Source organism: Neophocaena asiaeorientalis, unplaced genomic scaffold (genome assembly GCF_003031525.2).
Source record: "Neophocaena asiaeorientalis asiaeorientalis breed wild unplaced genomic scaffold, Neophocaena_asiaeorientalis_V1.1 scaffold556, whole genome shotgun sequence".
Classification (NCBI taxonomy): Eukaryota; Metazoa; Chordata; class Mammalia; order Artiodactyla; family Phocoenidae; genus Neophocaena; species Neophocaena asiaeorientalis.
In genome coordinates, this window is record NW_020171832.1 from 1,399,891 (window position 1) to 1,424,273 (window position 24,383).

At 40.8% G+C, this 24,383-nt stretch overlaps 1 protein-coding gene across 1 annotated transcript in view; it reads left to right on the forward strand.

Moving 5' to 3' along the window:
• PLCH1 (phospholipase C eta 1) overlaps positions 1 to 24,383 on the forward strand; it is a 224,402-nt gene that overhangs the window by 171,685 nt on the left and 28,334 nt on the right. The window contains exons 12-13 of the mRNA XM_024741299.1: positions 16,155 to 16,316; positions 22,559 to 22,630. Coding sequence (XP_024597067.1) covers positions 16,155 to 16,316; positions 22,559 to 22,630 — 234 coding nt within the window. The remainder of the gene's footprint in view (positions 1 to 16,154; positions 16,317 to 22,558; positions 22,631 to 24,383) is intronic.

A 24,383-nucleotide genomic window follows, 5' to 3' on the forward strand; every position in this document is an offset into this window, starting at 1 on the left:
TAGAAAGTGTGTGTGTAAAGGGTCTGTTGACGTTTTAGATGGGATGGCCAGGAAAGGTCTCACAGAGAAGGTAACACCTGAGCAAAGACCGGAAAGAGGCGAGGTTAGCCATGCTCATATCTGGGGTGGGGTGGGGTGGGGGGTTGTTCCAGGCAGAAGGAACAACAGATGCAGAGGTCAGAAGCAGGATCTGTGGCTCGCCCAGCTTTACCCGGACGTTAGAACAGAGAGGGAGGCAAGACCCTCATGCTGGCCTTCTTACTCCTCCTAGTCTACCATCAAGCTAAGGGATTCAAACCACACTGAAACCTTTTGCTCTTTTAAGAAATGCTTTCTTTTGAATTAATTGAATCCTTTACGCTTCTACCTCATTAATCTGAGGCTTCAGCCATAGAGAAAATCTGGCTCATACTGTAATAAGCCATAGGTAAAGCCGGTGTGTTCAATGATCCAAGAATCACACAGCTCAAAGACTCCGGGGACAGCTTCCTTTCAACCACAGCACAGTAATCTAACAGATTTGATTCAGTGGGGCCAGCTCATCATTATTCATTTTTATGGGGTCCTCTAATGTCAGTGTGCCTTACAGACTTTCCACCCCCCTGGTTCAACCTCACTGATTTTTTGGCTCTTCTGCTGAGCTATTCAGTATCTTTCTCCTTGCACTCTCTGAATCTGGGTTCAGCCAGCTTCTTAGGCAGAAATATCAAGCTGTCTGTCTCCTACATGAAGCTCATCCCGTGAACACCAAGCCTTCCAACAAGTTTAAACAAGCCCTAGTAGAGTAACATGTAACCACTTTTTGTGTTATGTTAGTACCCTAAAACCATTATTCACTCTGCATGTCTCATACTAAATACTTTGTTTCCTCCCTCCCTATTACCTTAGATTAACCTTCTTTCCTAAGTTATTCATTTTATGATTTGAGCCATTTTAAGGACGATTATGAATCTTGTTGGTTTAAGACTTGTCAGCACTCATGGAAAGGATGAGTTACCTCATGATGTTGTGAGGTCCTGTTCCTCGGTAAACACCCACGTGCCGGGCATGCTGTTGCATCCTGGTGACAAGGCGTGAGGAGTGGAAGGTGAGCTGAAGATTCCAGTTGCTTTCTAGTATGTGATACAATTTCTTCCTCCCTGCCCTGCCAGAGAGTTAAGGTAATGAACATTTAAGGTCTAATGTACTGTATGTATTATTGATATGTGTATGTACATATTTCCCTTATATTTCAAAGTTATTATCTTCTGAGAATTATTGCCGAGAACTCAACTATCCCTGTTGTTTTTTTAAATTAATTTTTATTGGAGTGTAGTTGATTTACAGTGTTGTATCAGTTTCTGCTGTATAGCAAGGTGAATCAGCTATACATATACATATATCCACTCTTTTTTAGATTCTTTTCCCATATAGGTCATCACAGAGTATTGAGTAGAGTTCCCTGTGCTATACAGTAGGTTCTTACTAGTTATCTGTTTTGTATATAGTAGTGTGTCTATATCAATCCCAATCTCCCAATTTATCCCTCCCTCTTTCCCCCTTGGTAACCATAAGTTTGTTTTCTACAACTATTTCTTGTTGGTAATGTCTTTCCTTTCTATTCTAGCTGTTCTGTGACTTCACTATTAAATGACTAGAAGTAGGTTTATTTTTCTTAGCACTCCATATTCACTTCCTACTGGAGAACTCATGTTTTCTTTCATTCTAGAAAATTCTCAACAGTTTTGTTCTTTAAATATGTTTTTATGCCATTTCATCAGTCTTCTTTTTCTGGAAGTACTATTAGATTTAGGTTAGAATCTTAGTTTATTTTCTATATCTCTTAATTCTTTAATGTTTTCTTTTTTTTCGGTACGTGGGCCTCTCACTGGTGTGGCCTCTCCCGTTGCGGAGCACAGGCTCCGGACGCACAGGCTTAGCGGCCATGGCTCACGGGCCCAGCCACTCCGCGGCATGTGGGATCTTCCCAGACTGGGGCAAGAACCCGTGTCCCCTGCATCGGCAGGTGGACTCTCAACCACTGCGCCACCAAGGAAGCCCTAATGTTTTCTTTATGTCTCTGCTGATTCTGGGTACTATATGTTTACAGTATTAATTTCCAATTCATTAATTATCTCTTTGACTACATCTGGTCTAGAGTTTATCCCAGCTATTCTTTTAATTTCAATGACTATATACTTGATTTACAAAATTTTTATTTTTATTTTTTTTCGTAGACACCTGTTCTTATTTTACTGTTTGGCTTCTTAGTTTCTTGTTCTTTTTATGGAGCTATTTCTTTATATCTTTGAGCATCTAAACATACTTATTTCAAAGTGAAAGAGTGAGTTTCCTTTCCATGTGTTGATGTTTTTAGCACTCCATCTTAGCATTAGTTTTTCCACATGGGTTTTAGAATTTTGGGTTGAATATTCAGTTTTGAGTGGAATGGTTTTTCCCCTTCCATCCTCCTTCTTTCTGTATTTAACCTTCTTATCTAGTGGTTTTGGGATTGCTTCTACTTGAACACTAAGCACCCCCACCCCCATGGCACCCACACATATACACACAGCCCACCTGTGCCCCAGGTTCCTAACCAGACTTTACATTGATTGAGAGTTCTCTGCCACTAGAGATGTTGAAGATATTACCCATTCAGTCACCAAGCAAACCAGCACTTTGTTTGTCTTCTTATTCTTACCTCTTTTGATATTAAATTTTGAATCTTCCTCACAATAGTTTTTTTTTTTTTTAATGTTTCCTATTATAAGCAATGATCCCATTCCAGCTTTCTTCACCACCTTGGTTTCATGTTGAGAGACCAGCTCTAATCTCCCACAGCATGTGGAGCACTTTTAGTTTCTATTGTACTAAAAGATATAAATTCTTGGCCACCTTTGCCCACTGTGAATGTGGAGCTCAACTACATTTATGATCTGCAGTGATCTTTATTTTATTTCGACCAAGATTATGATTTTTCTCTTTGTTAGTTCTTCTGTCATTGCAGCAGTGGGGGACTTTAAAGCATGAATGTACATTGTCATATATAAACCCACATGTATGTACAGATGAACAAACCCAGACTTACATTCATTTTGGACAGTATTTTTTTTGTTTTTTCTTAATGTATATGAAGAATGGTTGCTCTAATAACATTTAAAAGTGTATGCTTGGGCTTCCCTGGTGGCGCAGTGGTTGAGAGTCTGCCTGCCGATGCAGGGGACACGGGTTTGTGCCCCGATCCAGGAAGATCTCACATGCCGCAGAGCGGCTGGGCCCGTGAGCCATGGCTGCTGGGCCTGTGCGTCTGGAACCTGTGCTGCACAACAGGAGAGGCCACAACAGTGAGAGGCCTGCATACCGCAAAAAAAAAAAAAAAAAAAAAAGTGTATGCTTAACAGCTCTGAAGAAACATTACCTTTTGCTATTTTTCTGACATTGTACTATTATTTTTTTATACCTGAGCTAAAATCAGCTTTTAAATATGAAACACTTGTTGAACCCTTACTAGCACCAGCACTATGCTAAGGACTTTATACTTATAGAATTTCATTTTATTCCTATAGCCATGGGGATGGGGTTGAAACTATCATTTCTAATGTTTTACTGATTAGGAAAATGGGGTTGTGCTAGATAAAGTAATTAATCTAGTGATTAATTTAGAGGAGGAAAATTATATGGGCCATCCTTGCTCTCAAGCATGGTATTTTATATGACCTCTCAGATTTATGTCTTTTGGGGAGTTCATCTAGCTGGAGAGACACACTTATCACACTGGCAACAAATAATAACAAACTTGACAAATTGTTATGTCATGTGGAATTGACTTAAGAAAATGTGAATTCAGAGGAAAGAGAGCTGAGGGTAGCCTGGAATACCCAGAGTAGGTCAGATGACATACTGGGTAGCAGTCATCAAACACACAGGCTTTGGAGCCTAGGTCAAAGCCTGGCTCTGCCACTCTAGACCTGTTTCTTTATCCTCATCTTCTAAATGGACATCAAAATAATACATCAAAATCTTTTTCTGGCTCTCTGACCTGCCTACCACCTTCATAAGTTGCGTTCACACTCCTGGGAAGGGGTTGTCCCAGTTGGCTCTGAACTGTTGTAGGAGTGTACTCTCCTGGCTGACACTGACCTCTGACCTGCAGAAGGAGCAGGTCTACAAACCTAGGGGACTCTCATGACCTTGCACAAATACATTGTGTGACTGGCCATAATATCTTGAGAATCTTGAAGTCATTCATTTTAACTCCTTATCTTCCTGGGGATCTCTACTCTTTAAAAAAGCTATTACTACATGAAAAAATCTTGAGACAAACAGAAAGAATAAGAGTTCTAAATTCTGATTCTTACTGACAGCAACTAAATTAATAGGCTCTATATTATAAGAATAAGCAATTTATTTTTAATTTTTATTTTATCTTGGAGTACAGTTGATTCACAATGTTGTGTTAGTTTCAGGTGTACTGCAAAGTGATTCATTTCACAGAATTAGAACAAAAATGTTTACAACTTGTATGGAAATGCAAAAGACCCTGAATAGCCAAAGCAATTTTGAGAAAGAAAAACGGAGCTGGAGAAATCGGGCTCCCTGACTTCAGACTATACTACAAAGCTACAGTAATCAAAACAATATGGTATTGGAACAGAAATATAGAACAGTGGAACAGGATATATATATATATATATATACACTCTTTTTCATATTTTCCATTATGGTTTATCAGAGGATATTGAATATAGTTCCCTGTGCTATACAATAAGACATTTAGATCTTCTGCCCAATCTTCTGTTTAGATCTTCTGCCCAATTTTTGATTGGGTTGTTTTTCTGATATTGAGCTGCATGAGCTCCTCATATATTTTGGAGATTGATCCCTTGTCGGTCGATTCATTTGCAAATATTTTCTCCCATTCTGTGCCTTTTTTCATTTTGTTTATGGTTTCCTTTGCTGTGCAAAAGCTTTTAAGTTTAATTAGGTCCCATTTGTTTATTTTTGCTTTTATTTTCATTACTCTAGGAGGTGGATCAAAAAATAGCTTAAGGCAATTTATGTCAGAGAGTGTTCTGCCTATGTTTTCCTCTAAGAGTTTTATAGTATCCCAGGCTTATGTTTAGATCTTTAATCCATTTTGAGTTTATTTTTGTGTATGGTGTTAGGGAGTGTTCCAATTTCATTCTTTTACATGTAGCTGTCCAGTTTTCCCAGTACCACTTATTGAAGAGACTGTTTTTCCTCCATTGTATATTCTGCCTCCTTTGTCATAGATTAGGTGACCATAGGTGCATAAGTTTATCTCTGGATAAAATAGTATGGAGGTTCCTTAAAAAAAACAAAAATAGAGCTACCATATGATCCAGCAATCCCACTCCTGGACATATATCCAGAGAAAACTATAATTTGAAAAGATACATACACCTCAATGTTCATAGCAGCACTATTTACAGTAGCCAAGACATGGAAGCAACCTAAATGTCCATCAACAGAGGAATGGATAAAGAAGATGTGGTATATATATAATAAAATATTACTCAGCCATAAAAAAGAACAAAATAATGCCATTTGCAGCAACATGGGTGGACCTAGAGATTATCATACTAAGTGAAGTCAGAGAAAGACAAATATCTTATATCACTTATGTGTGGAATCTAAAAAAATGAACTTATTGACAAAACAGAAACAGACTCACAGACATAGAAAATAAACTTATGGTTACAAAAGGGCAAAGGTAGGGGGGAGGGATAAATTAGGAGGTTGAGATTAACACACATGCACTACTATATATAAAATAGATAATCTACAAGGACCTACTGTATAGCATAGAGAACTCTACTCAATACTCTGTAATAACCTATAAGGGAAAAGAATCTGAAAAAGAATAGATATATGTATATGTATAACTGAATCATATGGTAGCTCTATTTTTAGTTTTTTAAGGAACCTCCATGCTGTTCTCCATAATGATTGTACCAATTTACATTTTCAGCAACAGTGTAGGAGGGTTTCCTTTTCTCCACACCCTCTCCAGCATTTATTGTCTGTAGATTTTTTGATGATGGCCATTCTGACCGGTGTGAGGTGATACCTCATTGTAGTTTTGATTTGCATTTCTCTAATAATTAGTGATGTTGAACATCTTTTAATGTGCTTTTTGGCTATCTGTATGTCTTCTTTGGAGAAATGTCTGTTTAGATCTTCTGCCCATTTTTTTAAAATATATTTTTTATTGATTTATAGTTGAATTACAGTGTTGTGTTAATTACCTTTGTACAGCAAAGTGACTCAGTTATATATATATATATATATATATATAATATATATATATACACTTTTTTTCATATTTTCCATTATGGTTTATCAGAGGATATTGAATATAGTTCCCTGTGCTATACAGTAAAACATTTTTGTTTATTCTGTATATTCCAGTTTGCATCTGCTAATCCCAAACTCCCAGTCCAACCCTCTCCCACCCCCATCCCCCTTGGCAACCACCAGTCTGTTCTCTGTGTTCCTGATTCTGTTTCTGTTTCATAGATAGTTTCATATGTGTCATATTTTATGAGTGATATCATATGGTATTTGTCTTTCTCTTTCTGACTTTCTTCACTTAGTATGATAATCTCTAGTTGCATCCATGTTGCTGCAAATGGCATTATTTCATTCTTTTTTATGCCTGAGTAGTATTTCACTGTATATATGTACCACATCTTCTTTATCCTTTCATCTGTCAATGGACATTTAGGTTGTTTCCATGTCTTGGCTATTGTGAATAGTGCTTCTATGAACATAAGGGTCCATGTATCTTTTTGAATTATAGTTTTGTCTGGAGTGGGATTGCTGGATCACGTGGTAATTGTACTTTTAGTTTTCAGAGAAACCTCCATACCGTTTTCCACAGTGCTTCTGTCCCTTTTTTGATTGAGGTGTTTGTTTTTTTGATACTGAGCTGCATGAGCTGTTTGTATATTTTCCAGATTAATCTCTTGTCAGTTGCATCGTTTGCAAATATTTTCTCCCATTCTGAAACTAATATAATATAATATTTTAAATCAACTATACTTCAGTTTTACAAAAAGGAATAGTGACTTCTCTTGGTTGGAAATATAAGCCATTCTCATCCTCTGCCATAGTTGTATAAATTTGACTTATTATGTAGTAAAGGAATGAAATCGTTATTTAACTGAAGAAAACAAAGGAAAATGATTATCATAAGGGTTAAGCTAAGTTCATACTCTGTAAAGAACTCAGAACAATGCCTGGCACATAATTTGTACTCAGTAAGTGTTAGATACGATCTACAAGAAGAACAGCAGCTGCAGCATGATTATCGCTAATGTAAGCCCTGAGCTGGTCCTTGAGCAGAAGAAGGTGTTTTAAGGGAGCTAAAGGAGCAGGCAGGAGACAGGAGAGGACAGGAGTAAACGCACAGCCTCGGATGGCTGAGAAGCAGCTGCTCTTCAGCCCAAGACACTCAGGTGACCAGCTTGGAGAGCTCTAAGGCACTCACAAAGGGCAGCTAATATATTATCCTTCCTGTCTGCAACTCTAACCCAGAGGGGGAAAAAAGACATTTTGGGACAGTGAGATATTCCAGTGTTTTGTTTTTTGTTTTTAAAGCAAAGGCCCCAACTGTGGCTGCACATTGGAATGACAGGGGAGCTTTCAAAAATCCCAATGCCCCGGTCCTCACCCAGAGATCCCATGTAATTGGTCTGGGGTGGGGCCTGGAATTTTGCCACATGCCCCTGGTGATTCCAGTGTGCAGCCCAGGTAGAGCGCCACTCTGCATGGTGGTAGAGAGAGTCCCTCATTAAGGGGCAGCCTCTCCAATCCACTCCCTCCCCTTTCCTGCTGCTTCCCAGCCTGGAAGTGGTCAGCCCTCTCTGTTTCCAGTGATCTTTTCATTTCACGCTGGAGACAAAACAAGAATGTGTTTTGTGTTTGACTTATTTATTTGTGGTTGATATTCCTAGATCATATTTGCGTCTCAGAAATGGGAATTAGGAAGCCTGATTGCGGCTCAGGTGGAAACTACTCCAGACCATATTGAAGGGCTGCTGTCCCCTCCCCCCAACTCCAGCTGCAATATCCTCCCTCTCCCACCGCTCAGGGAACAAAAGAGCAAGATGCTTATGGCTTTCAACTGTGATCCCTGCTGCAGCTGCACGGTGGCTGACTCTTGCCAGGTTAAGTGTGTCTCAGCTTTTTTTCAGTAGTGCTATTGGGTTCCAGGGCCGAACGATAATATATTAATGAAACCTCAGCCACACATTTATTTATTCTTGTGCTGTAAATCACAAGGAAGAAAAAGATCAACAGGCAGAAATATCGTTCCTTCAGCAACTCCGAGGGTTGAGAGGATGTAAGGTGAATAATTATAGCCTTTGCGTTAAGCATTCATTATTTCACCAGCACCAGTCGGTCCGGCTTTGTATCTTTAGCCTTGTTTTGCTGACGCTGAAAGTGTTTGGGCATAACTGCCACGGTTCATTTCCTCACTGTCTCTGACTCCTCATGTGGCCCTGAGCCAGGCAAGGAAACTGATGCTTACTTATTTGGGGCATTTGTGCGACACCAGGCATGCTAGGTGCTCTTACACACTTTCTCTTTTGGATCTTTCAACACACGTGCTCCCTGCCAGGCTCTGGGTCACTTGAAACGTGTTGGGAGTTTGAGACCTGGACTTCCTTTCTCAGATTCACTTCTTTTTAAAAGAATTTTATTTATTTATTTATTTATTTTTGGCTGCGTGGCACGTGGGATCTTAGTTCCCCGACCAGGGATCAAACCCTCGCCCCCAGCATTGGAAGCATAGAGTCTTACCCACTGGACCGCCAGGGAAGTCCCTCTTGGATTCACTTCTGACCTTAAGTGAAACCTACTATTGTATATTTTTCTACAGAGGGATTGTGATGCTTTATTTCCCAGATGTCCTGTAGGAATAAAGATTATTTAAAATATGATTAATTTGACTTAGGAATTTACCTTTTTCTGTAACAGTAGAAAAGGGATGACTGCAGTGCTGTATGGTGAAGTAGACACAGAATTTTGAATTGGAAGTCTTAGGTCCCACCTCAGCCACTTCATAGGCATGTGTGTTTGGACAAGGTGTTGAATCTTTCTGCCTCTGCGTCATTATGAGTAAAATTTGGCTAGTCTTTTTTTTTTTTAACTTTTTATTTTATATTGGACTATAGGTGATTAACAATGTTGTATTAGTTTCAGGTGTACAGTAAAGTGATTCAGTTATACATATAGCTATTCTTTTTCAAATTCTTTTCCCATTTAAGTTGTTACATAACATTGAGCAGAGTTCCCTGTGCTATACAGTAGGTCCTTGTTGGTTATCCATTTTATTTTATTTATTTTTTCAATTTTCTCTATAGTTTATTAATAAGTAAAAAGAAATTTTTTTTTTCTTAAAAAGGGAAGCATCATAATTTGGCTAGTCCTATTGCCTTAAAGGGTCTTGGGTGGTTCAAAGTGTTGTTACATGACAGTGCTTTGTAAGCCTTAGCACAGCATATAAAGTCTTAGTTGCTTTTTCTGTGTTTCCCGGTGCTCTTTTCTCCATGTTCATATAGGGTACTCACTCTCATAGATATTGCTTTGCTCAAGTGTTGCTCATGTTGGAATGCTTTTACCCCACTTTTTGCCAGATTATCAACTCTTATTCATACAGCCCATTGTAGAAGGTTGATTTGTGGCCAGCGAAAGATATGTCCAAGGCCTACCATCTGGTACCTATGAGTTTGACCTTATTTGGAAAAAGACTCTTTGTAGATGTAATTAGGTTAAGAATCTTGAGATGAGATCATTCTGGATTAACCGGGTGAGCCTTAAAAATCCAATGACAAGTGCTCTTATTTTGTGGGAGCAGCTCATCCTTTATTAATGTTAGGAGTGGGGACAACAGGAGAAGGCCATGCAAGGACAGGCAGAGACAAGAGTTATGTTGCCACAAGCCAAGGAGTGCTTGGTGCCACCATAAACTGGAAGAAGCAAGGAAAGGTTTTTCCCTGAGAGCCTTGGGGAGGCTGAATGTAGCACTGACAACAGCTTGACTTTATACTTCTGGCCTCTAGAACTGTGAAAAAATAAATAGCTCATCATTTTAAGCTACCAGGTTTGTGGTAACTTATTGTAGCAGCCACAGGAACCTAATACACACCTCTTTTAAGGCTCGGCTCAAGTGTCCTCTGATCCTGGAAGTCTCTCCTGCATTCCCAAGGCTGGGCGAGGTGCCCCTCCTCTGTGTTCCCATCTGTCACCCTACATGCACCTGTTGTGTAATTATGCACTGATGTGTCTGTCTTCTCTGTGACACTGAAAGTTCTATGACAGTGGGGTTGTACCTTAACAATGTTTTCACCTTGCATATAACAGCTCAATATATATTTGTTTTATGCAGAATGCTCTCAAACTCTCTCTCACCTGTATTAACTCCCCCACCAGCACTTTGGTCTTAGTGCTCCTAGTGGGAACAAATGCATCTGGCTTTTCTTTTTTTTTTTTTTGAATTTTTGAATTTTATTTTATTTTATTTTTTATATAGCAAGTTCTCATTAGTTTTCCGTTTTATACATATTAGTGTATATATGTCAATCCCAATCTCCCAGTTCATCACACACACACACCCCACCCGCTTTCCCCCCTTGGTGTCCTTACGTTTGTTCTCTATATCAGTGTCTCAGTTTCTGCCCTGCAAACTGGTTCATCTGTACCATTTTTCTACGTTCCACATATATGCGTTAATACACAATATTTGTTTTTCTCTTTCTGACTTACTTCACTCTGTATGACAGTCTCTAGATCCATCGACGGCTCTACAAATGACCCAATTTCGTTCCTTTTTATGGCTGAGTAATATTCCATTGTATATATGTACCACATCTTCTTTATCCAGTTGTCTGTCAATAGGCATTTAGGTTGCTTCCATGACCTGGCTATTGTAAATAGTGCTGCAGTGAACATTGGGGTGCATGTGTCTTTCTGAATTATGGTTTTCTCTGGGTATATGCCCAGTAGTGGGATTGCTGGGTCACATGGTAATTCTATTTTTAGTTTTTTAAGGACCCTCCATACTGTTCTCCATAGTGACTGTATCAATTTACATTCTCACCAACAGTGCAAGAGGGTTCCCTTTTCTGCACACTCTCTCCAGCATTTGTTGTTTGTAGATTTTCTGATGATGCCCATTCTAATTGGTGTGAGGTGATACCTTATTGTAGGTTTGATTTGCATTTCTATAATAATTAGTGATTTTGAGCAGCTTTTCATGTGCTTCTTGGCCATTTGTATGTCTTCTTTGGAGAAATGTCTATTTAGGTCTTCTGCCCATTTTTGGATTGGGTTGTTTGTTTTTTTACTATTGAGCTGCTTGAAGTGTTTATATATTTTGGAGATTAATCCTTTGTTGATTTGTTAGCAAATATTTTCTCCCATTCTGAGGGTTGTCCTTTCATCTTGCTTGTAGTTTCCTTTGCTTTGCAAAAGCTTTGAAGTTTCATTAGGTCCCATTTGTTTAGTTTTGTTTTTATTTCCATTACTCTAGGAGGTGGATCAAAAAAGATCTTGCTGTGATTTATGTCAAAGAGTAGTCTTCCTATGTCTTCCTTTAAGAGTTTTATAGTGTCTTGTCTTACATTTAGGCCTCTAATCCATTTTGAGTTTATTTTTGTGTATGGTGTTAGGGAGTGTTCTAATTTTATTCTTTTACATGTAGCTGTCCAGTTTTCCCAGTACCACTTATACAGTGGAGAAAAGACAGTCTCTTAAATATATTTGCCTCCTTTGTCATAGATTAGTTGACCATAGGTGTGTGGGTTTATCTCTGGGCTTTCTATCCTGTTCAATTGATCTATATTTCTGTTTTTGTGCCAGTACCATATTGTCTTGATTACTGTAGCTTTGTAGTAGAGTCTGAAGTCAGGGAGTCTGATTCCTTCAGCTACGTTTTTTATTCCCTCAAGACTGCTTTGGGTATTCGGGGTCTTTTGTGTCTCCATACAAATTTTAAGATTTTTTGTTCTAGTTCTGTAAAAAATACCATTGGTCATTTGTTAGGGATTGCACTGAACCTGTAGATTGCTTTGGGTAGTATAGTTGTTTTCACAATATTGATTCTTCCAACCCAAGAACATGGTATATCTCTCCATCTGTTGGTATCATCTTTAATTTCTTTCATCAGTGTCTTATAGTTTTCTGCATACAGGTCTTTTGTCTCCCCAGGGAGGTTTATTCCTAGGTATTTTATTCTTTTTGTTGCAGTGGTAAATGGGAGTGTTTCCTTACTTTCTCTTTCAGATTTTTCATCATTAGTGTATAGGAATGCAAGAGATTTCTGTGCATTAATTTTTTATCCTGCTACTTTACCAGATTCATTGGTTAGCTCTAGTAGTTTTCTGGTGGCATCTTTAGGATTCTCTATGTATAGTATCATGGCATCTGCAAAAACTGACACTTTTACTGCTTCTTTTCCAATTTGCATTCCTTTTATTTCTTTTTCTTCTCTGATTGCCATGGCTAGGACTTCCAAAACTATGTTGAATAATAGTGGAACCATTTTCTTAATTGTTTTGGGTTTGTTTTTGTAGATCCTTTTCTTCTCTTATGTTTCCCACTTAGAGAAGTTCCTTTAGCATTTGTTGTTGAGCTGGTTTGGTGGTGCTGAATTCTCTTAGCTTTTGCTTGTTGTAAAGCTTTTAATTTCTCTATCGAATCTGAATGACATACTTGCCAGCTAGAGTAATCCTGGTGGTAGGTTCTTCCCTTTCATCACTTTAAATATGTCATACCACTCCCTTCTGGCTTGTAGACTTTCTGCTCAGAAATCAGCTGTCAACCTTATGGGAGTTCCCTTCTATGTTATTGATTTGTTTTTCCCTTGTTGCTTTCAACAATTTTTCTTTGTCTTTAAGTTTTACCAGTTTCATTACTCTGTGTCTCGGCATGTTTCTCCTTGGGTTTTTCCTATATGGGTCTCTCTGGACTTCCTGGACTTGGGTGTCTGTCTATTTCCTTTCCCATGTTGGGAAGTTTTCAGCTATAATCTTTTCACATATTTTCTCAGGTCCTTTCTCTCTCTCTTCTCCTCCTGGGACCCCTATAATGCAAATGTTGTTGCGTTTAATGTTGTCCCAGGGGTCTCTTAGGCTGTCTTCATTTCTTTTCATTCTTTTTTCTTTATTCTTTTCCACAGCAGTGAATTCCACCATTTTGTCTTCCACGTCACTTATCCAGTCTTCTGCCTCAGTTATTCTGCTATTGGTTCCTTCTAGTGTATTTTTCATTTCAGTTATTATATTGTTCATCTCCGTTTGTTTTTTCTTTAATTCTTCTAGGTCTTTGTTAAACATTTCTTTCATTTTCTTGATCTTTGCCTCCATTCTTTTTCTGAGGTCCTGGATTATCTTCACTATCATTATTCTGAATTCTTTTTCTAGATGTTTGCCTATCTCCACTTCATTTAGTTGTTTTTCTGGGGTTTTATCTTGTTCCTTCATCTGATACATAGCCCTCTGTCTTTTCATCTTGTCTGTCTTTCTGTGAATGTGGTTTTTGTTCCACAGGCTGCAGGGTTGTAGTTCTTCTTGCTTCTGCTCTCTGCCCTCTGGTGGATGAGGCTATCTAAGAGGCTTGTGAAAGTTTCCTGATGTGAGGGACTGGTGGTGGGTAGAGCTGACTGTTGCTCTGGTGGGCAGAGCTCAGTAAAACTTTAATCCACTTGTCTGCTGAGGCTGGGGGCTGGGTTCCCTCCCTGTTGGTTGTTTGGCCTGAGGCACCCCAACACTGGAGCCTACGTGGGCTCTTTGGTGGTGCTAATGGTGAACTCTGGGAGGGCTCACACCAAGGAGAATTTCCCAGAACTTCTGCTGCCAGTGTCCTTGTCCCCACGGTGAGACACAGCCACCCCCTGCCTCTGTAGGAGACCCTCCAACACTAGCAGTTAGGTCTGGTTCAGTCTCCTATGGGGTCACTGCTCCTTCGGCTGGGTCCTGATATGCATACTACTTTGTGTGTGCCCTCCAAGAGTGGAGTCTCTGTTTCCCCCAGTCCTGTCGAAGTCCTGCAATCAAATCCTGCTAGGCTTCAAAGTCTGATTCTCTAAGAATTCCTCCTCCTGTTGCTGGACCGCCAGGTTATGAAGCCTTACGTGGGGCTCAGAACCTTCACGCCAGTGGTAGGACTTCTGTGGTGTAAGTGTTCTCCAGTTTGTGAGTCACCCACCCAGCAGTTATAGGAGTTGATTTTATTGTGATTGAGTCCCTCCTACCATCTCATTGTGCCTTCTCCTTTGTCTTTGGATGTGGGGTATCTTTTTTGGTGAGTTCCAGTGTCTTCCTGTCGATTATTTTTCAGCAGTTAGTTGTGTTTCCAGTGCTCTCTGCTCTCACAAGAGGGAGTGAGAGCATGTCCTTCTACTCCGCCATCTTGAACCAATCCTCACATCTGGCTTTTCATTTGTAAGGTATCTTTTCTCTTTCTGTATATGCTGCCTGGTTACTGTTATTTCTAAAATGTACCTCAGGCACTTGTCTACCCAGAGACTCTCAGCGACTCCACACCTCTTGACTTCTTGCTTTCAGGCACCTCCACAACCTGTTCCCAAAGTACTTTTCCAACTTTATCTGCCACTACCCCGCTTCATGAACTTCTGCTCCAGGAAAATGAATCTGTTCCTATGTTTATAAAACACGCTTTGCTAATGTAAAAACCTTTGCTAGAGTGATGGATGACATCTCTTCATCACTGTTGAAGTTTTAGTTACCATACAGAGTCCCCCCTGTTCTTTGAGGTCTTCCTGGTCACTCAGGCAGAAATGCCGTGTTCCTTCTCAGAACCACTGTTGTGCTGGTCATTTGTGCTTTTGCAGGCAGCTGTGTGGACCTGGGTAGGATATTTGGGGACATGCCTTTGTTAGCCTAATGGGATCTTTGCTCCTGATGTCAAAGGCCAGCTCTTTTCCACCTTTGTGTCTCCTGCAGGACCTGAGGGCCTCCAGTGAAGTGGAGTGCCTCATTCACTGGGTATATTAAAGATATTCATGCATGTGATATTAATACAGGGAAATTCAATAACCTGTTCTGATGTAGCTTTTTTTTTTCCAGTTTCCCTTTGTATCTGTATTGCTTTGCTCTTATGAGATTTTGTGAAAATGAATGCATTACTGAAAAACTGCCCATTCTCTTATATAAATATAATGACCTCTTAGTAACAAATTTGCAAGTGGAAAAATGAATCTTAAACTTTTGGTGAGGACTAGGGGCATTGTTCTGGTGGAGGAGCACCCCTTCCTTGCCTTTGGGTGGGTTGGCCTTTGGCAAGTGGCTGAAGAGTTTATGGAAGGGTGTTGGACATAGCGGGAGGGGGAGGGAGTTGAGAAGGGGAGAACAGAGCCTGGGCCGTTAGTTTCAGGTAGAACAAGCGGGCCAAAAACCTGCACTAAGCAGACTTCTAGGAAATCTGGGTCCCTTGATCACTTAAACATTGTGTAAATTATCTCCTGGACATGGGCAGAGCTTTGTTATCCAAAACACTTGAAATTAGTTGTGATCTTAAGGTAATTACAGTGCTGAGTCAAGGCACAAGTCAGTAGTGAATTCCCTCCAATTCCATAGTGGGGCAGAGATGGGAAAGACATTTTATCTCAGAATAATCCTCCTTTCCAAAGATTTCCATAGCACTTTTTCCCCTTCAGTGAAGGAAGTGATTTGTTCTAAATAGTATAGTCTTGTTCAAATTTCCCTATGTAGGTACAGAAAACTTATTCTCCCAAGACTTTCCTTGGCCTTCCCTCTAGTGAAAGTGTAAAGTAGTGTGGGGAGAAGGACTTAGGAGCCCTGAGTTGGAATCCTGCCTCAGTTCTTTGCTAGCTTTGTAACCTTGATCAACTTATTTCTCTAAACATCAGATTCTGTGTCTCTGAAATGGGAATGATAATAAGACTATAGGGTTGTCAAAGGTTGAATGCAGTCATAGTCATCATTATTTTATGGGATTGGTGGAGGGCTGGTGGGAGAAGGACAAAAACTGGTACAATAAGCTTAACTTCTTACAGGTAATTGAGAGAGAAATTATAGCAGCAAGGTTGGCTTGAGTGAAGGCTGTGTTCTAAGTGATTCTGTGTTCCTTAAGGGAAATTATTTCCACTGTTTAATTCTTCGCAGAATAACGGGACCACTGAGCATCAGGTGGAATCTTTCATAAGGAAAAAACTGGAGTCGCTGTTAAAAGAATCTCAAATTCGAGACAAGGAAGATCCTGATAGTTTCACAGTGAGGGCACTACTGAAGGCCACGCATGAAGGCTTGAATGCACACCTGAAGCAGGTATACATTTCCCTCTTGTACTTGTCCTTCAACAGGAAAAAGAAAGCACCTCATGCTTTGTTTCTGATCATTTGTCATTTGTGGAAGGCTTCTCCAGTTTTTCCATTTCTATCCTCATATTGCTGGAAAAATGAGAATCTCCTCCTGAAAAATGGAGAGAAATAGTGAATAATAGATTAAAGTGCATGGGTGGGTGTAGAAATGATTCATATACTCCTTCACTGGCACCCTCAGGACAAAGCCCAGTGCCCCTGCATTCATCTTCCCCACTTGTGCTCAGGTGAGGGTGGGGACTCATTCAGGCGACCTCCATGCCCTGTTGATCACACCTTCTGAGTGTGTCTGTCTGTCCACTTCTTCTCCACGGCTGTGTCCTAATTCAGGCCAATGTCAACTCTCACTTAGATTTCTCTTGCCCTCTTTAAATCTAACCTTCACTCTGAAATCAGCATGATGTTTTAAAAATGCAAATCTGATCGTGTCACTCCGCTGTTCAAAATTTTTCAGTGGCTTCCTATTATGCTTGGGATAAATTGCAAACTAACTGGGCTTTCAAGGACCTGCATAATTCCATCCTTGCCTACCTCTCCTGTCTCAGATCTCCCCATTTTCCCTGTCACACCACCACCCACGACGTCACACCAGCCACAACCATCTAAATGCCATGGTCTTCCTCACATTCCATTTTCTCTGCCTGGAACACTCCATTTCCACATCTACTCTAGCTAACTCCTACTTAGGCTTTTAAATTCCAGCATCCATGTGGTATTCTAAATGAGTCCTGCCTTGACCCATAGGTTAGGTTAGCTATCCCTTTTATATTGTTGATTGTAGCCTGTTATATCTTCTTTTTTCAAGAAGTTTTCTTTTTTCCTACACATTTGCATTTATTTGTTCAATATCTGTCTTCTCAACTAGACTGTAGATTCTCTGAAGGCAGGAATCATGTCAGTCTTGATAACCATTGTTTTCCTGACTTGTATAGTGCCTGGGCCTTAGTATGACCTTCATATATAGTTGCTGAGTGAATGAATGGTTTGGGCTCTGGCTGAGGTTTTTATTCTGCTTTCTAATAAAAATATCATAAATGGGCAAGGAAGAGGGATAGTGGGTTTGCTGATGTTAGTAGGTTAGGTTAGCTATCCCTTTTATATTGTTGATGGTAGCCTGTTATATCTTCTTTTTTCAAGAAGTTTTTTTTTTTTCCTACACATTTGCATTTATTTGTTCAATATCTGTCTTCTCAACTAGACTGTAGATTCTCTGAAGGCAGGAATCATGTCAGTCTTGATAACCATTGTTTTCCTGACTTGTATAGTGCCTGGGCCTTAGTATGACCTTCATATATAGTTGCTGAGTGAATGAATGGTTTGGGCTCTGGCTGAGGTTTTTATTCTGCTTTCTAATAAAAATATCATAAATGGGCAAGGAAGAGGGATAGTGGGTTTGCTGATGTTATCATGGCAGGACATTGAGGGCATTTATTCTGGACCAGAGGAGATCCATGTGGTGCCTGGCTTAGCTGATAGCAGCCTCCCCTGCTACTGCCGCCTATCCTCCAGGGCTCAGAGCTCCCCAGGCAGAGGGAAGATCATCATTTTTGGACCTGAGCAACCACTCAGCTTTGGTGGTTACTTTCTAGACTCTACAGAAGTCCAGCCATTCAAACGCCTGGCTGTTTCTCAGGTCTGTTTAGTTTCCAAACATAGAAAACCGAATTCAAAATGGCTTAAATAATGAAGAAAGGCGTTCGGGTAGGTAAGTGGTAAGTTCATTTGCAGAGTGGCCTTCAAGGTGGGCTTAATTCAGAGGCTCAGCAGAGTCATCAAAGACCTGTCTTTCTGTTCTACCTACCACGTGATTAGCATCATCCCATGTTGGTTCCCCCTCTCCTGGTGGTTGCAGGGTGACTGCCAACAGGCCCCTGAGCTATGTGTTTCTTGGTCCAAGTACAGAGAGAGTGAGACGGTGTATGTGCCTCATCCAACAAACCAGAATTCGTGCTGAGCTCTGGTTGGGCATCTTAGCTCATGTGCCCACCCCTGAGTTGATCCCCGTGGTGGCCTTGTATATGTGTCCTTCTTGGAACAGTAATTTGGCAAGGGCGTAGGATACCATTGGCTTGCTGATGCCACTGAGAACTTACCCCTGGAACTGGCACCAAGGTCTGCCCCTCTGAAAATGCATTCTGCCCCTGCATGCTGGAGGGGCAGAATGGAATGTTGGGAGACAACCAAAATGTCATTTACAGCATTACTGCCCTTACAGTTTATCATAGAATTTTGAATTTTCTTGAACATTTCTATAAATACCAGTTAGCCTCTCCCTTTCCTCCCTGACCCTCCAGCCTCTTAGTTTAAACCACATAAATGTCTGTAAAATCACATTCAGTTAACCCGGCTTGATTTCTGCTTCTTGTCCCTGGTGAACTCTCTTTGGCTAATCTGGGCCAGTCATTTCCCCTTATGCTTTTGGAGAAGTCTTTGCTTGCTCCATCCTAGATCATTCCAACTGGAAAGACAACAGCAGGTCTTGGGGATTTTTGAAGAAACAAATCAAGACCATCTTTCTTTTTCTGGAAGAGATTCTAATGGTAATTTCCCTATCAGGTAAGATGGTAAGGGACTTCAAATTTCAGAGATGTAGTAGGACAAAACTCCTCCTCCTTTTTCTTATTTTTTACTCTCCCTTAAACCTGGGTGACTGCAAGAATGTATCAGACTTGCAGAAAGTAAATGGAGCCTGCAACTTTAATAAACTGGACTATGAAGTGTTAAGGTTTTTAACCCTGCTGTTGTGTTAGTTTTTAAAGTATGGTTTTGGTTCAGTGGCAAGCAAAGACAAGTTACTGTTGAGACAAGTCCATCTGTGTCAGATACATAGGCACATGTAGAGCCAAGGCTGAGAATGTGCTGTGGGGTTCAGGACAGCTCATCACTTCCGCTCCTTTCCCTCCTGGATCGTCACTCAGCAGTACAGTACTGTGTGCTACTGGTGCCAGCTTTTTCCTGGAGATCTCCGAAGTAAAATAAAAATGAAATTCTCATCCTTCACACTGGAAGAACTTAGTAGAAGGATGCCTGCCTTCTTTAGAGTTCTGAATTCACTTCTTTGTTTACATCCCAGCTACAGCCATCTGGGTAGCCTTAATTATTCCTAACATGAACTTTTGCACCTCTCCTGCTGTCCCGCTCCCTCCAGTCTCTCATTTATACCACTACCATAGCAATATTTCAGAAACATGCATCTGATCACATCATTCTCCTATTTTAAACCATTCAAATGCTCTTCATAGTTTGGAGGATAAAGCTCAAATTGAAAGCTATAGCCCAAAAGATCCTTTCTCCATCATCTGACCCCAGCTCTGATTTGTCCATTAATGTGCGTGTGTACAGTACAAATACACAACCCAACCCCTGCCTTTCTTTGTTTCCTGGAAAGTGCCATGTTCCTGGCACTTGGCCTTTGTGTTTGCTTTTTCCTCGCACACTTCCTCTTCCTCACTTCACGTAGATAATGTCTACCTGTCTTCTGGCTTCAGCTTTTGTAACATGTCCCCTTAGAAGTCCTCCTCGATCCTCAAGTCTAGGTAGATGGCCTTCCCGTGCCCTCAGGCAGTACCCTGAACTTTTCCCCATCATAGTCTTATTATAGTGTGTTATGATCGTTTGTCTCCATCATAAGAGTGCAAGCCCAGGGAGGACAAAGTCTACATCTCTCTTGCTTGCTGTCTCCCTTGTATTCATGTTGAGTTCCTGGCACAGTGTTTGATCCATGGATTCAATGAAAGATGCAGTGCTGATGCTCAAGGAGAGGTCAAGTTGGGGAGAGATATCTGTGTGTATTCCTCTGGTACATAAAGAAGGAGTGTAGAGTGGGGGAGGGAGAGAAAGCCAGAGAGGAGACAGAACTACACAGAATCCCTGTTTTATCACCAACTAGCTTTGTAACTTTGGGCATATTATCTAACTTCACTATACTTCTGTTTTTCTTATCTGCAAAACTAGGATTTTAATTATACTTATCTCCAGGGATGGTTGTATATATTAAGTGAGAATATATGTAATACACTTAGCATAATCCTTGGGGCATAGCAGGTGCCTATTAAAATGGTTGACCTTATACCTCAACTTGCTTGGGGCAACCTCGCTTTATACCTATTGTCCCAGCGTAATTATTAAAGGTGCCTGATTTCACTCTTTTTTTTAAAAAAATAAATTTATTTATTTTATGTATTTATTTTTGGCTGCGTTGGGTCTTCGTTGCTGCTAGCGGGCTTTCTCTAGTTGTGGTGAGCGGGGGCTACTCTTCGTTGCAGTGTGCAGGCTTCTCACTGCGGTGACTTCTCTTGTTGTGGAGCACGGGCTCTAGGCGCTCGGGCTTCTGTAGTTGTGGCACGCGGGCTCAGTAGTTGTGGCTCACGGGCTCTAGAGCACAGGCTCAGTAGTTGTGGTGCATGGGCTTAGTAGCTCCATGGCATGTGGGATCTTCCCAGACCAGGGCTCGAACTGTGTCCCCTGCATTGGCAGGCGGATTCTTAACCACTGAGCCACCAAGGAAGTCCCCATTTCACTCTTAAGAGTCCTGTTTTGGACAATAGATGACATGGTCTCCCTACTAATAGATGAGCTACTAGAACTGGAGAGGAACTCAGAGGTTAATTGGTCCATTCCTCCCCCATGTCACAGATAAGAGGACTGAGGTCAAGAAGTGGGTGTTTACCCCAGAGGAGCAAGTCTTTAGCACAGAGTGTGTGCTGGAATCTCCTATGTTTTGCTTCACCTATTAATCCCTCTCTTTCCATCTGATTCTGAGTACCAGGGTATTTCTTATGTGTTCAGCTTCTGTTTCCCATCAATGTATTGATGTATATAATTTCCTGCTTAGACTTAAATCCATCAGAGAGACTCTCATTCACCTTAAAACACCGTTTCAATTCTCTGTTCTTCAGACTGAATAAGCCTAGTTTTGTAAAACTTTTCTAATAGGTTAAAAATGATCTTTTAAATCACCTTAAAAAAAAAAAAAAGAGATGGGGGACCTGAGGCTACATGGTGACAGAACTGGGTCTCCTAACTTGAAGAGCAGTGTTACTTCTATTACCATATCTTACTACTTTCTTAATTCTAGGGTTTTTGAATAGTTAATGATCAGCTTTAATTGATCTTCAAAGGCAGTCAAGGTATATAAACCAGTCAACTAAAATTACCCTGTAAACCTGCCACCCACCCTCCTCCACTATTTTCTGAACTGCCTTTTCCCCAACCCAGTTCTCACTGCTCCCCCTCTCCATCCCGCATTGTATCTTTGATTAGTTTCTATGGATATATGTAGATGCTCTTCCTGACCTTTTGATTTCGGGTGGTTTTGCTCACCTACATTTATTCCATTTATGAGATTATCTCTGTTCAGCTGAAAGTCCTGGGAGGGCGGGGCCTATTGGTCTCCTCTTACATCATGTAATTAGCAGTGAATCACCTAATACATATTTTTAGGGGTGACAATTGGAAAAAGAGTCTAAACCCTTTTAGCAGAGTGGTCTTTTTTTTTTTTTTTTTTCTGTTCCCTAGAATAAAGAGATCTCTAGCCTGGAAAATTAATTCACATGAGGAGGAATTCAGAATCTACAATACATCTTTCCTGTGCTCACCACAGAGGGAATGATTTTAATGAACAGATAAGCTCTGCTGCAGTTTACTTAAAGAAAAACAATCTTATTGCCTCATAGATATACTTGGATTTTATTTGTTTTTAATGTTTCCAAATTCTAAATAGTAATTAAGTGATCAGTCTGATTAGTTTTTTTTAGTCAACTGAATTGGCTGTTAATGACTTGTGGCCATTTTTCAAAATTAAATCTACTTTTAACTGAAGATGATTTATTCCCCCTCAGGGCATTGAAAAGAATACATCTTGTGCTGTAGAGAGCCTTGTGAACAGGCACTAGAGAGGCCTGCACACCTGGGCATTACTGAGAGGTCCTTGACCCCAGCTTTGGGGAGCTGTTGGCAGCTACCATCTCCTGATGGTGCCCAGGTCTCTCTGTGCAGCATCCCCCCTCTCTCATGGCAGACACAGCCACCTTCAGGGAAGTGGAGGGTAGAGCAGGAGGAAATGAGCAGGACCTGCCGGCTGCCCACCTAGAGATGGAAGGAGAGAGGGACTCCATGCCCTTCCACCAGAACTAAGGAGAAAACAAAAGCAAAGAAGAAAAATAGTCATATTATGCTTTATTTACTCAGCATCCAGATGTGAAGGAAAGTGGAAAGAAAACACACGGACGATCCCTCATGACCAACTTCGGAAAACATAAGGTATGAATTAAGGAAGATAAGTGTGCATAATTCAGGTAATTTAAAGAGTCTAGAGGGTGACAGGAGACTATCATCATGACCTTGGAATAACTGCAGATTTCTCAAAGAGGACCCCAGAAAAGGAAAAAATTGATAAACTATTTTATAATTTAAGAACTCCTGTTCATCAGAAGTATCAAAGAGCAAATAGCATACTGGGAAAGAATATTTTCAATATTCTGTACAAGTCCACAAAGGATTTCTTTCCTGAATACATAAAGAATTCCTATAAATCAATAAACAAGGCACACTAATTTTTTTTTTTTTTTTGCGGTATGTGGGCCTCTCACTGTTGTGGCCTCTCCCGTTGTGGAGCACAGGCTCCAGACGCGCAGGCTCAGCGGCCATGGCTCACGGGCCCAGCCGCTCCGCGGCATGTGGGATCTTCCCAGACCGGGGCACGAACCCGTGTCCCCTGCATCGGCAGGCGGACTCTCAACCACTGCGCCACCAGGGAAGCCCAGCACACTAATTTTTAAAAAACAAGCAAAAGGCTTAAATGAATTTCACAGCAGGAGATATCCAAGTGGCTAATATGGAAAAGGTTCTCCCCCTTATCAGTCCTCTGGGAAATGCAAACTAAAATGATGATGAGATTCCGTGTACACCCACCACAACAGCAAACATAAAGAGATTGACAACAGCATGTGTTAGTGAGGATGCTGGGCAACTTGAACTCTCATCAGCTGCTAATGGGAACCTGCCTTTGTGCAGCTACTTCCACACACTGTTTCACAGTACCAACTAAAGCCGCTCTATGAACCATGTCTTATCAGTTCCATTGTTAGGTGTGTGTCATGAGACAAACAACGATATTTACAGGGGCATTAGTTGCAATACTACAAACAGGAGACAGTTCAAACGTCCATCAGCATTAGAAAGAATAAAAATGGTGGCGTATTCACATAAGGGAATATTTATCAGCAATGAGAATGACAAAATTACAACTACATGCAATAGTGTGATCTTTGTAAACATGACATTGAGCAAAAGAAGCCAGACCCAAGAGAGTACATACAGTTTGAGTCCATTTATATGAAGCTCAAAAACAGGCCAAAAAAAGTCTATGGGATAAAAGTCAGGATAGTAGTTACCTTTGGGGAGAAGGTGATGACCAAACAGGAGAATCTGAAGGCTTTGGGGCAGATAATATTCCATTTCCTCATTTGGGTGGTTTCACTTTGTGGAAAGCCATCATGCTGTACACTTACGATTCCTGTGCTTTTCTAAGTGTATGCTTTACCTTCAATAAAAAGGTAAAACATGTTAAACAAGAAGTCAGTCACTGGGTGATGAACTTTATGCATGAGGTTTCTCCAAGGCCATTTCTTGTACTTTAATTAATGTTGTATCTGGAATTTCCTGCCCCATCAATAAGGTAATTTATTGAAAGGTTGGACAAAATAGCCATTATAAACTGAAAACAACCAAAATGTTCTCCCATAAAGACTGCTTAAGTAAATCATGATTCATTCACACAATGGCCAATTTTGCAGCCATTAAAAGATGATCACTCTGGGCTTCCCTGGTGGCGCAGTGGTTGAGAGTCCGCCTGCCAATGCAGGGGACACGGGTTCGTGCCCCGGTCCGGGAAGATCCCACATGCCGCAGAGCAGCTGGGCCCGTGAGCCATGGCCGCTGAGCCTGCGCGTCCGGAGCCTGTGCTCCACCACGGGAGAGGCCACGACAGTGAGAGGCCCGCGTACCGCAAAAA